At 35.6% G+C, this 16,163-nt stretch overlaps 1 protein-coding gene across 2 annotated transcripts in view; it reads right to left on the bottom strand.

The window, feature by feature from the left end:
• LOC149789582 (retinoic acid receptor beta-like) overlaps positions 1-16,163 on the bottom strand; it is a 127,441-nt gene that overhangs the window by 38,065 nt on the left and 73,213 nt on the right. For both annotated transcript variants that reach the window (XM_089971606.1, XM_089971607.1), the window contains one exon: positions 9,701-10,107. In XM_089971606.1, the coding sequence (XP_089827732.1) occupies positions 9,701-10,107 (407 nt within the window). The remainder of the gene's footprint in view (positions 1-9,700; positions 10,108-16,163) is intronic.

Here is a 16,163-nt window from a genome sequence, read left to right as displayed (position 1 = left end):
AATTGCCAGAAGAAAAAAATTCAATTATTAACTAAGTAAAAATTAAAAAATATATACAATATTTATTTTCTTTGAGAGAGAGAGAGAGAGAGAGAGAGATGCATGCCATTCTGCCAACATTCTATAAAGAATTGAGCTTTGTGAATTTTGCTTGTTAAAAAAAGAAATCAAATCAAACCATGTTAGATGAAATGTGGCTGTCTGCAACAGAGACTTAATTCGGTATCAAGTCATTAAAGGCAGTTACTTCCCCTGTTTATGGTCAGCAGACTGGTTTAAGAACTCTAAATATACGAACAACATATCTGAGTTGCAAGAACACAAAACAACCATTGTAGCCTTGCGTAAAAAAATTAGGCGCAATTTTCAAAGCTGAACTTTCACAATTTAGCACATTAATTCTGTATATTTAATTGCCTGCTGAAGCAATATTTGTGCATAACTGATCCTATAACCTGAGAGATAATTTGAAGTCACGGAGTTATCATGTTGGTTAGTTAACTTAAGAGTGTTGTATTTTGCCAGTTTTCGAGATTGTAGATTGAAATGTCAAAAAATGACTTTGTAATGTTGCTTCACCCAACAATTTAGATGACAACTCTGAAGATCATTATTATTTATTGCTGCGTTTGCCAAACTGCAGTCATCAATGCAGTGCTATCATGTAAATCGACAATAGGGTTATGAGATTAAAAAATCAAACGCACACTTGTCATCTCATTTCTGTTATTCTTAGGGTCATTCTTTCCTCTCGCATATCAGATTCAACAATTGTTCAGAGGTTGTTACATTTAATTCTTTTCATTCTTAAAGAAGAAGGCAGTTATTTTATTTCAAAATGTCTCAAGGTACCTAATCAGTTTCAACAGATTTGTTTTTTGTTGTTTAAAGCTCTGAAGTGCCCTTTGTTGGACATGTGCCTTTCAAAATGGATGGTACAACTAAATTTTAGGAGCTCATTAACTCATTTGACCCCGATCCCGTCTGTAGGCGTGATCCGGTTTCTGCATTCAATGGCCAATCCCGCCTGTAGTCGTGATTTGTTTACTGCATTCAATGGCCGATCCCGTCTCCAGGCGTGATGAATGTATGTTAGATTCAACATCTCTGATTGGTTACAAATGTTGTTTATCCAAGAACTAAACAACTATTAAACCAATCAGAAATGATTTTATTTTCATCTGTGGAAATTTGAATTGCTCAGAAGCCAAGGGTTGCCGTTTGAGAGCAGTTTAACTACATGTGGTCTGTTCATGAAAAGTCGAAAATGATGGCAGACGTAAGAGTGGTTTTTGATGATGATCAGAGCGAAAATGAGGAGTTTCTCGGGTTTGATCTCGAAAATATTGAGCAAGCAGAGGAAAGATATGCTCAGCAGTTGGATATTTTGCGAAATTTTGATTTAGAATCGGACATATAAGTTTCTGAGATTGAATCGTCAGAAGAGGAGGATGCTGATAGCGATGATGATAGATTTCTTGCTGATCTAGCTAATTGGAGTGATCATCTTCGGCCTGTCCAAATTGATGATTTTAGTGGGCCAAATCCCGGACCTACAACAAACATGGACAAGGAAAAAAGAGAAATTGATTTTTTTCATTTGTTTTTTCCAGAGGAACTGTACTCGGACATTGCAAATGAAACCAATGCATATGCACAAAAATGCATATCACTATCACCAAACAAAACGTGGTATCCAACAACACCAGACGAGATAAAAGCTCTGATTGAGGCTCATGTTGTTATGGGAGTTCTTCCAGCACCAGCCCAAGATATGTATTGGTTTAAGGATAAACTTTTCCATCCTTCCTGCATTGAACTGAAATTTAGTCGTACAAGATTTGAAAATCTACAAAAATATTTTCATGTGACTGACACCAGCAACAACCCACCTCGAAGAGCACCTGGGTACGATAAACTGGCCCACGTTCAACCAACATTGGAGCGCATTCGCAACACATGTGCTAGAGAATACAACCCACATCGTGAGGTGTCCATTGATGAAGCAATGATTGGATTTTCAGGACAACTGGGCTTTAAGCAGTATGTTCCTTTAAAACTGACCAAGAAAGGCATCAAAGTATGGGTTCGAGTGGATTCTCATAATGGTTATGTTGGGGACTTTCAGGTTTACACTGGAAGGAACTACAACAATCCAGAATTGAATCTTGGACAAAGGGTTGTTCTTGATTTGCTGGAGCCTTTGTTTCATCTTGGACACCACGTCTACATTGAGTTTTTTTTACATCTCTAGGCCTATTTCTTGAGCTTCGACAAAAAAGTATGTACGGCTGTGGGACAGTTCGATCAAATCAAAAGGGTCTTCCATCTGGATTACACAAAATAAAGCTGAAGAAGCAGGGCCAAAGCATAATCAAACAGAAAGGAGACATGAGAGTTGCAGTTTGGCGTGACAAGAAGAATATCACTATACTGTGTACCAACTGTGATGGCGAGGCCACATCTGTTAGTCGGAAGCAGAAAGATGGTTCCATCAAGGATATTCCATGTCCACTCCCAGTCAAACTGTACAACATGTACATGAATGGAGTAGACCATACGGATCAAATGCGAGCAACTTACAACACTGGTTGAAAGTCTTTGAAATGGTGGAAGTATCTGTTTTTTTCCTTTTTGACATTTCAATAGTAAATTCATATTTGCTGATGAAACAATCAGGGAACCATAATGTCGTCACCAAAAACAACAGGGAAAGAGCTAGAACACAGTTGGAGTTTAGAATGAATCTTTCACATCAACTACTTGGAGACTTTGTAGGTAAAAGGAAAAGGGAAGTATTAGTTCAACCCTCAATTCAGCAAGGTCAACATTAGCCAGTGGTCATGCCAAAGAAAAAAACCTGCAAAATGTGTTCACTGAACAAAGTTCGATCTGAACCAACAACTGGATATGAACAGTGCCAAATAAAATTTATGTGCAAAATATTTCAAACCATATCACAGTTTAAATTTTCCTGGTTTATTTCAATGAAATTAAGGGCAGTGATGTGATATTTCTAAAAATGTGGCACATAATTTTGTAAATAGTGTGTAAATAAATTGTGAAAGACTTGGACAAATAGGAAAGAAATATATCACTGTGTAGAAAATTCATTTGGAATATTTGGTGAAAATTTTGTGGATTTTTATTGGATACAAGAAGAGAAATTAAGGTAAGAGTGAATGCATGTGCATGATGTTTACAAAATTTTCCAAACAGGTAAAACCTCTCTGGGGCACAAGCAGCTAGACACAGCTTAGTGCTGCTGGGGCACAGCAGCAGTGATACTGAAAACAGGTCTGAGGCTGAATTAGTTAAAGTATTATCTTGAATAACATTTACTGATATTTTTTGGACTTGATAAGTGATTTTGGAACTAAAAATGAAATGCTTTTGCCAAAGAGGTATATACTCTGGGTTTTTTTTTTCCGGTTACATAGTACATGTTGCTGTAATCCATTTCAGTGGATGATACCTGAATCACACCAGAAGCAGAGGAGGATGCAGAATTTTATTCTGAGGATTTTATTTAGAGAGGTTGTTCAGAGTGATTCAAATGGCAAACATTCTTGTTTTCACCTAACAGTTTATCATTTTGACAGGTGAGAGATGGAACCTAACCATTTGACACCAGCCTCCCCCAAATGGATTTCTTCATGGAAGTAAATTAGTAGAATATTTATAAAGCCATACAGAACAAAAGTATAATGACTTTCCTCACAGAGATTCATATGCTCTTATATTTTTATCTGATTAAATATTATTAAATGATTTGATGACTTCATTCGTTTCTTTCATTGTGACAGTAAGATCTCATGCTAATTAATGTTCACCATATAGTAATATTTTCTTTTTAATATTTAATATTACATACTTTTCGCACATCAAGAGCTAGAAAAACGGAGGTATGTGACCATGTATAGAATAATTTAATTGATGCCATATCAGTTCTTCTGATGCAGATCGCTAGGTCAGTTTTGTTTGCAAGCTTGTAATTAGCAAGCTTATGCAAGCTTACATGACAAACTTGTGCAAGCTTGCCAATAGCAAGCTTCCCTATTACTAGCTTGTGCAAGCTTGCCGCAAGCTTACATGACAAGCTCACACCAGCTTGCCAATAGCAAGCTTACCTATTACATGCTTCCCTATTACTAGCTTGCGCAAGCTAGTAATAGTGAAGTTTGCAAATAAGCAAGCTTGCATAAGCTTGCCTTGGTTTCAAATCTAAGCTTGCCGCGGTTTCAAATCTAAGCTTGCCGCAAGCTTACACAACAAGCTTGCAGCAACCTTAAAAATAATCTTGCAATTTTGGTTTGGATAATGTTTACTACCTGCTTTTAAGCCAGTCAAAACATTGCTAGTGAAGCCAAATCTACCATGAAGGTAGTGATCATGTTTCACACCAACCTGGAGTTTGTATTCAAGCCATTTCTTATAAAACAGCGGGTTGGACATATTCACTGCCACAATATTTTCATCTAAGGATGACAGCTCTGTGCTGAATATTTGTGAACGTGCTCATCACTGAATGGGCTGGGCACTCAGAAATCACCCGATTTCTTCCATGGTTGCTTTAAAATTCTTCTCTAGAATTGGCTTATGGTAAGTTTTTTTTAACCCTTTACCTCATGCAAGCATCTTTGGACGCCTTTACTCCATTAGCATGGAAGCGCCTTTTGACGCCTTTACTCCATTCCCATGGAAGCACCTTTTGACGCCTGCTGTAAACATCAGCCATTTTGAGCTGGTTTTCGCAGTGCCATCTTTGGGGAAAACCCCCCTATTAGATACTACATTCATTTCGGCGAATGACAATTACGTCAGATCACGTGGTCGCTATGTATGCACTGGTCGATATCTGCTATTTAAAGTAACTGGGTCGTAATCTCCACTCTCCAAAATGGCGGTTGCAGATTTCATTCAGTACGTACGAAGTTTTCACAATTAGAATAACAACTATGAAAGATTCAATAACTTAGGTAAAGGCTCTGATAATTATGTAGGCAGCAATTAGTTTTTATTGATTATCAAATTCAGATGACTTAGTGATGTAGACGCAGACGAAAAACATGTAAATTTCGAGTATGGGAAATGGCAGCTACGGTTGGTCACGCGGCCTCACTGATATAACGGTGAACGAGTTCTCTCAAGATTTTAAAGCACATAAAAAATTCTTCCATGAAAAATAATTACACAGCTATAACAATCGGACTTTACTCTTAAATTTTTCCACATATAATAGATGTGTAGCATAAATGTAAAATGGTTAAAACTGCTGTTAAATGTAACATACACTACATTGCTTAACAGTTCACAGGCAGACCTATGCGCATGCTGTCGACTAGGTAACAGGTGTTCTATTTATAGTGCGCTGCACTTTGTCACTATGCTCTATGAGGTAAGGGTTAAGGTTATTCTCAAAGTCAATGTGGGAGTTGTCCTGATTAGGGATGTTGTCAACATCCGAGAAAAATATTGGTCCGTGTGTATGGTTTGATGTCTCCCAAAGGATACACCATAAAGATTTGGTCTTGCCATTGTGAGATCAGGGTAAGCATGTTGGCTGGTCGGCTTGGCTATCACCTGGACGAACTGACTAAATGGATCCCATATAGCTCCATATGCCAAGGTGTACCATGTTATATAGCATGACTTTAACAAGTGATAGATTCTCAGCTAGACTGGCTAGTTGGCAGCTGGAACACAGTTATATGGCCTGGACTGATGGCAAAATAAATCATCTATTCCACAAAGCAAATCATCAATGCTCACACAAAAAACCATATGCCTGGACTTGCAGGCTCAAAGGTGAAGCTCAGATATGCAGGGGTGGGGGACTTGCACACACTAGGCTAACTTGAAACACAGAAAACAGTCTCCTGCAAGTTGCAGGTCAAGTTGGGAGAAATAACAGGGGTGGCAGGGAATAAATTCCTCCATCCGTACCCTTACTAAATGCAATGTTTGCTATGGGCACTGAATGCAGGAAAACCATCAAAGTGTCTCCAACTAAGCTGGCCAGTGATGACCTATTTGGAAGTAAACTTAATATGCTGCAGTCCATCTCTCTAGACTTTGTGTCTCCCTCTTTTGTCTTTAGTATTTATCACACTAAACTGAATCAGATGATTTCCATCTGTAAGGTGCAAACACCACATGTAGCTGTTGACAAATATTTGGTACAGGCAAAGCAGATCACATGCTTGTCCTCATTTGTCACCAAACTTTTGCATTTTGTATAAATGGTCTATTAATTTTCTGAAAGTCATAAATGATTAAATAATTTTAACAAAATAAACTGACAGTGTTTACATACACAAATTGTTACTTAATAAATTAGTAAATATCAACAGAGTATCCGATAACAACCAACAATAGGCATCAATGCTACCATTCCGGAGCACAAGGTCAGAAAAAAAGATATGTACGACAGCAATGACAATTTTTTTTCTTTCCACCATTACTGGATTTGAGAGGTAGCAGCACTTCTTCTTAATATTAATATGATTAGGGACTGAATTCAATGTAGAAACTGAAATTACTCGAGCATGAAAACTAGGTTATGGTCACATAAGTTTTGTCTGGCCAAGTAATTTTTCTGAGCTGCATCTAAATATAAAGTTTCATGTGTAGCTGAAATAGGATCGAAGATATTTTGACACAATGGATATTTAGCCAAAAACAAGCATACTTTCTTGAACTTGAAAACTGGATTGATGTAAGCTAATTTTGTTATGTTAGAGTTGCTTAGATATGCATTCATATGCTGAATGTCATTAGTATAACTCAATTAAATTAGGGTCAGTTATATTGGATGTGTACTGAAAGATTATCTGAAAATAAGAAAGTAACAAGATTAGAGAAATTATGTCACAGTGACCAGTTTTCATTAATGTATGTTAAATGGGACTCAAGCCAATGACAACATAAAGAAATGAACATACAAGTCACTAAAGCATAAATGGCCTTGTTTTGGTACAAGTGCTAATCTTCCTGAGATGCATTTACATACCAAGTATCATAATTGTTGATGAAATAGGGTCCAAGATATTAAGGGCAAAAATCAAATCCAATGGCTGAAAGATAAAAGTCATACATGAAAATTAAGTCAAAGTGACCTGGTTTTGGTATGGCTAATTTACTCTTCCCGAGATATATGTATATATCAAAGTTCACATATTGGTCAAATATAATTCAAAATACAGTACACAAATTGCAGTCAGTCGTGTGAAATTTGGCCACTGTGATCTTGTTTTGATATAGCTAAGTTTGTCTTCCCAAGATCTATATATAAATCAGTTTTTATGAGCACGGGTGAAATTGGGCCCTAGATATTGTGGGTGTAAGAAATGAATGTAAAAACAAATGAAAGAGTAATCTGGGATTACACAATACCTCATTCAAGTAACTATATTCTCCTGAGGTCTGATTTAACCTCTCCTTGAAGAAAATAAAGTGATCAAGTGACTGGATGATTAACTGATATTGGAATTTAATGTTGCTTGAGCACAGTCTATAATATAAAGTGACCATAACAAGCCAACTGCATTGGAACATTTAACTCAGGAAAGATAATTATTAAAATATCAACTCAGACATTACATATGTTCGTTTTCAAAAGTGAGAACTGAGAATGTGTATGTGCAAATGACAGAAGTTTTTAAAACTTGATAAGGATGTAATTTTTTAAAACTACATCGTAATGAATAAGTGATAAATAAGCCTCAAAAGATTGATTGCTCTAGCAAAATTGCTCCATATATGTCCCCCTCCCTCATTGTATGTGGGGTTCACGAGTTGTGACGGTACATTAAAATGAGGGAGCAGTTTGTAAAACTTAAATTTTTACACATGTGAATGGCTTGGATTATTTTCCTGCAGGTAAACATTTATCAAAATTTATCAAGGTGTAAATGTACATCCATGTAACTGTCAGTGACACAGGAACTATCATTATGATTAAAAGATATATACTTTCACATTTCTGCTGAAGACAACTGTCTAGTAAATATATGTCATACTTCATCAAAGACAAAGTATAACAAGGTTTAAATTGCATATTTTGATGTTTTGATGGACTATATAGGCATTAAGTAGGTCAGAGTCAAGAAAGTTTGACATAGTTCAAATAACAATCTATTAAGGCTTTTATATTGACTATTGTGTTTCTTAATGTCAGGCATTTCAGTAAGACTTGGATTAAAAAACTTTGAGTAATGAAGTTTCTAAGACAAAGCAAAAGTAGGAGATAAAATTAACTTTTAAAAAAGCCAAGAAATAGCAAGCAGGCATGAACTTCACAAAAATTATTAGCCTATGAAAAATAGCTATTTCATCAAATTGCAAAAGTTAGGAACATGGGAGATAACTCTTTGTAGATTTTTCATTATGTGGCTGGATCAGATTAAATGGTCTGACAAGTATCTCTGTTAAGATCTTTGAACTAATCAAAATTATAAATGCACAAGAAAATTGGAACAACACATTTTCATTATGTAAAAAAATGATTTACAACTTTTTTACCCCAACCTGTACACCAAAGTAGTAAACTGAATTTTTGTTCTTATTTTTATAAAAAATTCTTATAAGCCAGATCAAGGACCACAATGAAAGATTACTATCCCATAACAAAAAAGTCAAAGCAATTGTATGTCTCCCCTGCACGATGCATACATGTTTTCACTTTTAAATAATTTTGACCTAGCTTGACTGTCAGAGGCAGGGTAGGGGTTAAAAAAAACATGAATATGAAATAGCAGAGCTAATTCCAAAGTTTAAGTAGGACAGCAGCCTTTCCAGGTTTTAGGACTTACAAACATGCAGAACAATTTTAACCAAAAACCTTAACCAAGATTTCCAAATGGCCTTAAAGGGTAGGCTAGGCTGCATGAAAATGAATGCCAGAAATTGTGATGCTACAGTCCAGGTATGAAAGCTTTCCCTTCCAGTGTTTGAGACCCAGAACCATTCAGAAAACTAAACTAAATCACACTGAACCGTGACCACCATACTGGCTATTTGAGCAGTATTATTTTCAGTTGGGACAAACAAGAACTTGAGATCAGTGTGTTTTTAAAGTCTCGCTGCAATCCTACAATTAGCAAGAAAGGGGAAGCAATAAGATACTTAACTAATATCATGAACAAAAGGCATCAAACCATCCCATAAGCTCTCGTCTTTTTTTATTTCGAGTCTTAAACTCCTGACCATACAGGAAAACTTGAACCACAAAACGAATTACAAGATTTTAAAATGACCAGACAGAAAACTTTAACCAAAACCAATGCTGAAGCTGCCACTGGCATAAACAGTGACTCCTAGATCTCATTGACGCTAAAGCAAATACTTTAAGCATTTGTACCAATGGTGATCCTTTGAACTATTCAATGATGAAAGCTATTACTCTGATAATTTTTTAAGCCATGGAACTAGCTTATGTTTGGTGGAATATCAAAAATGCTATTTAAAAGAATGGACGTTGCTGACTGGTCACTTTCGATGAAAGTGCATTTTACCAGCCTTACCACAAATGTAAAGTAATTTTGCTAACTATTAACATTATGGTCTATAGGAATTATATTAGCTGTGCCCAGAAAGTACTGTTAGACCAACCACAACCAAGATAGCCATAGCAGGCTACGTTACACATCCAGCACAGAAGTATGTGCATCTAACAACTACTAGACTGATTCTCCCCTACCTTAATTTCTTTCTCCCCGTGTATGCTTAACTCTTTTATTTTGCCTGGGCATGATTTCATCCCCAGTAACCGTATTCCTGGTTCTTTGATATCCTGCTCTTTCTTCTCCTTATCTGAGTGGGAATGGTTATTCACAGGGGACTCTTCTTCAAGGTTATGATTCCCTGTAGAATCATGACTGAGCTTGCTACTGATGGAGCAATTATTGGTTTTGTTACTCACACTCACATTAAATAGAGATTGATTTTTCTCCATGTTTGAGTTATTGCCACAAGTCTGCCGATGGGCTTCTAAAATGTCATCAAGTAATGCTCTGTCCTCATCAGTCAACTCATTTGAATCAAAACTGGTTTGGGAATTTTCTGATTTCGGTTGTTTCTTCTTCTTATTTCTATCATTGCGAACAGCTGAAAAATGAAGAAAATAAATTGGCATAAATTCATGTACAATATATTATGGTCAAATATCTTGCAGAGCCTTCAAATATACAGCTGTGTAGCAGTGATTATCTGCATTCCATGGTAACACATAATGTGGATAAACAAGAATTTTAATCATGCAATTCAGTTTAGCACGAATCACTTTATTCACGCATTATCAAATTTTATCAAAATCATTCTAATTAGTTTATCAGTGACATAAAATTTTAGCAAATTTCCTGTGCACAGAATATTTTCTTTCTAACTGCAGTTGTTTTATACTGTATTATGTAACACACAGAATGTTGGTTACTTAACAAAGAGATTTTCATACTCAAAGCAACATGAAGCCCTGCTGGTGAAGACGTATCTTCATATAAATTAAGACAAAATCAACCAGGGCTTTAATTTAACACTTGCATACTTACAGAATATCAAGAATTCAATCACTTCTATCTTTTGCAAATGCTAAATTTCTATCCAATGATAAACAAGCTAAAGACAAGTAAAAATGTCTCAAAGTACACAAATGTAACAAAATATATATGCATAATTCTGAAATGCAAAAGAAAGTTTGTTTGGCACTGATTCCACTGCCAAGACATAAGCTATTTAGCTTGCAGCCTAATACTGTGACAATACATGTACCTACTGATAAAACAAATGGGACCAGGACACAACTAGTTGAAGCAGGATATCTCTTTCACTGCATCCAACATTTTGATTCATTTGGAAATATTTTTCCCCAATACTCAACTAAAATATGTTATTATGTCAACTATAATGACATGCTATTTGAGCACCTAGTGTAGGACAGTTGATCACTGACCAATGGTATGCACATTTCCCTTAAGAACAAAATTGCTGCTCATAATAGTGTTGCTCAGTCTGGTGAGGCCAATTGTTCATGAAACTTTCATGGTCTTAAAACCCTGTTTGGACATGTGTATAAATCAGATTTTGCTTTACAAAAAGGCCTGCTATTGCTCACCTGGCATTCACTGGCCAATAAGCTTATGTATTAAGAAGTTGCTTTGGTTTGTGAGACACTCCTGTTAGCAAGATATCCATCCACATGGTATAAACTTTTGGTATTTGGCATGTTTAACTGCATGTTTTATTGGGGGGAGGTTGGGTTTTTTTTTACTTCAGAGAACTTTAATTGGATTAAATGATGCCCTGGCATCATCTGTACATGCAAGGAATCTATCAGTCACAACTGGTTTGATCTGCTAAAGCAGATTTTGAGAGAAAGACATTCAATGATAATTTTGTATTTAAAAAAATTAGTAATAATAATAATGGCTAAACCTTACAAGAAATAAATATCATTTGTAAGCTTTGCACATGGTTTCTCAAGAAAACCGTATCACTGCTAGGGAAGCAACCCTGAACTTAACTAACTTTAAACAGGAATATATCCAAAGAAACAGCCATACCAAAGTCTGCTTCAAATTAGCTTGGCTGTTCTAAAGAAACTCAAGATAGATTTTCCCTATGTTTGCTGTATAAGCTAGTACACCATTCCTAAGGGAGCTACATCAAAAAAATTCTGATAGAGTCTCTTCTAAGAACCACTCCCTACATATGTAATCAAAACTGGCTAAGCCATTCCAGAAAAAGTTGAACATAGTTATTTTCACCTGGTTAAGAAAACCAAACCACAGCAATGTGAGCCAGCATGGGTATATTTTGATAGAACTTGTCCTAAGAAACACCCGGTTAAGGAAACCAAACCACTGCAATGTGAGCCAGCATGGGTATATTTTGATAGAACTTGTCCTAAGAAACAGTCTTATCAGGTTTAATCAAAACTGATTCATTCTGTAGATGCTTAAAATGGGTTTTCCATAAGTATGCTATGGAAGCCACGCTGTTGCCGAGGGTGAGGCACAATTCTGATACATGTTCTAATAAACATTTCTCTGAAGTTTTATTCAAATTGGCTCTGTGCTTCTAGATAAGTTGAAAAGGTTTTCCAACTGGTTTTCACTGCAAGGAAAAATACACCAAACACAAAATTTGATAGAGCCTGTCCTAACAAACATTCCTAAAAGTTCTGAATTAAACTAGTCGCAGGAGTATTAGAAAGCAAGTTGGAATTAGGCTTTTCAAACAATTACCAAGGAAGCCACATCTAGAGGTGCCACCCTGAATATTTTTGGTTTGCTGCTTTATGGTACAGCAACACAAGTTCATTATTTACTGCTGAGGCAATTCAAATACCTTGTCCAAAGACACACCACGGTAGCTTACCCAAGTTGACCTGATGGTAGCATTCGAATCCCCACCATTGCAATCGCAAGTCTGGCATGCTAACCAAAGACGCTGTGGCTCCCCACCCTTAATACAATTTTGATAGGAGCATTCCAAACAAATTTGATTCAAACTGGCTCAGCTGTTTGGGAAAAGTAGACAATTTGCTTTTCTTATGGTTGTTATGAATGTCACACCATTGCTAATGTCAAAGCAAATCCTAACTGGCTCGACATTTTCTCAACGATGAAAACAAGTTTCCACCCAGTTACTAATGAAGCTACAATGATGATAGGGGAGACAAGACAGATGTAACCGTAATATATCATGTTCAACAAACATTCCAAAGAAATCTGACTGAAACTTACTGTGGCATTTTTTTCCAGTAGTAAAAAATAAATTTCTCACTTGGTTGTTATGGAAGCCACAGTTGCTAGAGTCATTATGCACAAAGCTTTAGTTCAGTATATAAAAGTACTACCGTATTTTCCGGCGTATAAGTCGATGCGGAGTATAAGTCGAATTGACCAATTTTGTAAATTTTCCATCCTTCGTCCATATATAAGTCGATTTGGAGTGTAAGACGAGACCAGGTCAATAACTTGGCTTTGTATTTTATACTACTGGTAGTAACTTCCGGTTGCATGAATATTGATGGTATCGTTGTATGATATTCCATATTACCGGCAATCGTGAAATTGCATTACCGATGCTAACATGCTTGTGATTTTACTTCTGAACTGCTATATTTTGTTATCAATAGACACAGCTGAATAAACAGTCCATGCTTGTCTTATTATAATTGAAAGCACATCCATGTTGTAGTTCATTTTATTACCTGTAGTTACGAACGTAACTTATACAAACTTGTCATTTTCTATCGTAAGTTTGAAAGTCATGGACTCCGCTAAATCAATTCGTATATATATATATATATATATATATATATATATATATATATATATATACACACACACATACATATACTATTTTTTAAGTGTTTGTTCTGTTTGGACTTGGATATAATTAACATTTTATTACTAATCTATTCAATGCTATACCCCACTATTATCTTTATCGGTGAGTTCGAATACAAAGTAATGGGTATAATCTCTTGTCCTTGTAACAAACTTTGTATGGACAATGACTTCAATAAAATGATGACAGATTTTCATTTCCCTAAAATAAGCCTCATTTTCCTACTGGCAGCCTTGCTGATTTGACCTATTCTGTTGATTCTTGCCCTCAATCTGGTTTCAATTATAGCCAAAGCGCTAAGCGTGTTTAATTACCGTGTAAATAACACTGCATAGCCATGTGGTTGTTGTGACAATGTACATCGTAATTAAAACAAGAATGAATTGTTGATTTAGAGGTGTTTATTGATAATGGAATATAGTAGGCTCGTAATACATGAGGATTATCACAATCGTCAGGTAACTCAAAATACCGTCTTTTTTCTCTTTGCAAAAGCTACAAATAAAAACCGCCCTGAATAAAAGAACGATCTTGTACACAGACAATTTTTTTCATCCCTCACTCTCTCTCTCTCTCGTGTGCACACACACAAGCACGCGCGCGCTCACAATATATCTGATTTTAGTTTAGTTTAAACCATATTTGTTTTAATTATGATATCCATTGCAACAAGAGCCACGTGGCTGTGCATGCTATGAAAAGATTGATCAAAATATACCGAACTCCTTAAAATGTGCCTGTACTATAGCAATGAAAACAATGCCCATGGCTAAATTCATTATTTACATCTAGAGAAGGGAGTGGGCATCATTTCCTGTTGTACTTAATCCCATTGATATTAAAAACGGGTAGCGTAATTGATGCGGATTAATGATAAAGAGCAATGGGGTACCGGCAATATGGTAACTAGTATCGGTAGCTAAAGCCAATATCAAGGTCTAAACAATTGCGGCAACTGGCTTTGATTGTTGTTGGAAACCAAAGACCAATTTATCAACAACCAGTATAATCAAAGAGAGACACCGAATCGTCAGCTGCTTAAGAATGAATATAGGTGAAGTGTTGACATTACAATTTGCTTTAAACTGAATTGCGAAACTAAAAACCATGGATCACTGATGATCTATGAGTACTGGTAGTCCATCTATATATCTGATTTTAGTGTAGTTTAAACCTAATTTATTTGAGAAACTTTGTCAAATACAATTAGAAACATATGATTTGGGGGATTCAGTAGAATGCATGATCTACATTATTTTATAAGTAATCATAGAACGCTCGAGTTAATATGGATTACATCCCTTTGTAGGATCAATTGGATCAATTAAAAAGCTATGCCGGTAATTGCTCACGTGTGTCCAACATTATACTGGAAAATCAAATATTAATGGACCAGTTATTTCATATCTTTTTTTTTAGGAACAAACAATATGTTTTGAAGTAGTACAGTACACTATAGAGTATAGACCGTAAGTGTGCTATGCGGCCCGGTGAAGTTTTTACCGGTACAGTAAATTGTTTTCTTTTATTTTATGTTTGAGAAATAAGAAAAAAAACACGCAGAATGCAAAATAAATAATGACAAAACTTACAAATATAAATGCAGTCATATTAGTTTATGACAATTTATTGACATAGTAATTTAACATGAATTTGTACTTCTATGTGACCTGTTTTCGATTATGCCGATTATAGAGCAATGTCAATAGCATACCGGATACTGTAATCCATATATAAGTCGATGCAATTTCAATGACACAATCCATATATAAGTCGATTCGGAGTATAAGACGAAGACCGAACTTTCAAGTCAAAAAGTATCAACTTATACGCCGGAAAATACAGTACAAAACATTCCAACAGCTATTCTGGAGATGACACTGAACATTTTTGTCTATATGGTTGCTGCTGAAGCTAAAACATTGATTGGGAAGTCATCCCAGGCACAAGACTGATACTGAATATCCTAAGAACATTCCAACTAAATCTTACATAAACCAAATAAGCCATTCTTATTTCTGAAATATGGTTTCCATTTTGGTTTTAATGACTCCACAATATTCCCCAGAGAACCACATCAACTATAATTTAGGTTCATCATCCTGCAGAACAGTCCTACCAAGTTTGATTAAAGATATCTATTGGTTTTATAGACAAAGTTGAAAAAAGCTATGTAAACACATGGAAGATGACATGTCATGCCATATCATAAGCCCACTTGACTTTACAGAAAAGCATCAATTTTAAATAACCGAAAAGCATCAATGTTCCTTTACATTCTAAAACTTCAAGTATGCAGTATAGGTAATAATGCTAAATAATAATAATTATAAAAAGTATTAACTTCCAGCAAACAGAAATTTTATGCGGATAAATCTTTCCACACATGAAAAATAAAAAGGAGTAAAAGAAAAATGTTAAATCATAGACCTAACTGCATATTATTTCTTCAGACAGCCTTAGGTCCATGTGTGCCAGTTAAACACCTCCAGCATGGGGTTTAAGACATGATGGCAAGCAAAATGGTTATGAACTTTTGCAATCACCAATCCTGTTAGTTGCTTGTGTTTACATCATTTACTGAATGCATTTATCATCATAGAATTTTACGCCAAATAAATTTTAACAAAAATCTGTTTGCTTCCTCGTCAAATCTGTTAAAATGTTTAGCTGGCTTATATTCTGCCATTTAAAGTAAACTAAACTGCCATGTTCATTCAATAAATATGTGGTTCAAACAACCAGATAAAAATCATAATCATGTGAACATGTTTTATGTAAACAAAATTCTACTGTATTTTGTGTGACAC

This window comes from Sinohyriopsis cumingii, chromosome 10 (genome assembly GCF_028554795.1).
Source record: "Sinohyriopsis cumingii isolate HCF-2022 chromosome 10, ASM2855479v2, whole genome shotgun sequence".
NCBI lineage: Eukaryota > Metazoa > Mollusca > Bivalvia > Unionida > Unionidae > Sinohyriopsis > Sinohyriopsis cumingii.
This window is presented reverse-complemented; position numbering and strand designations above follow the sequence as displayed.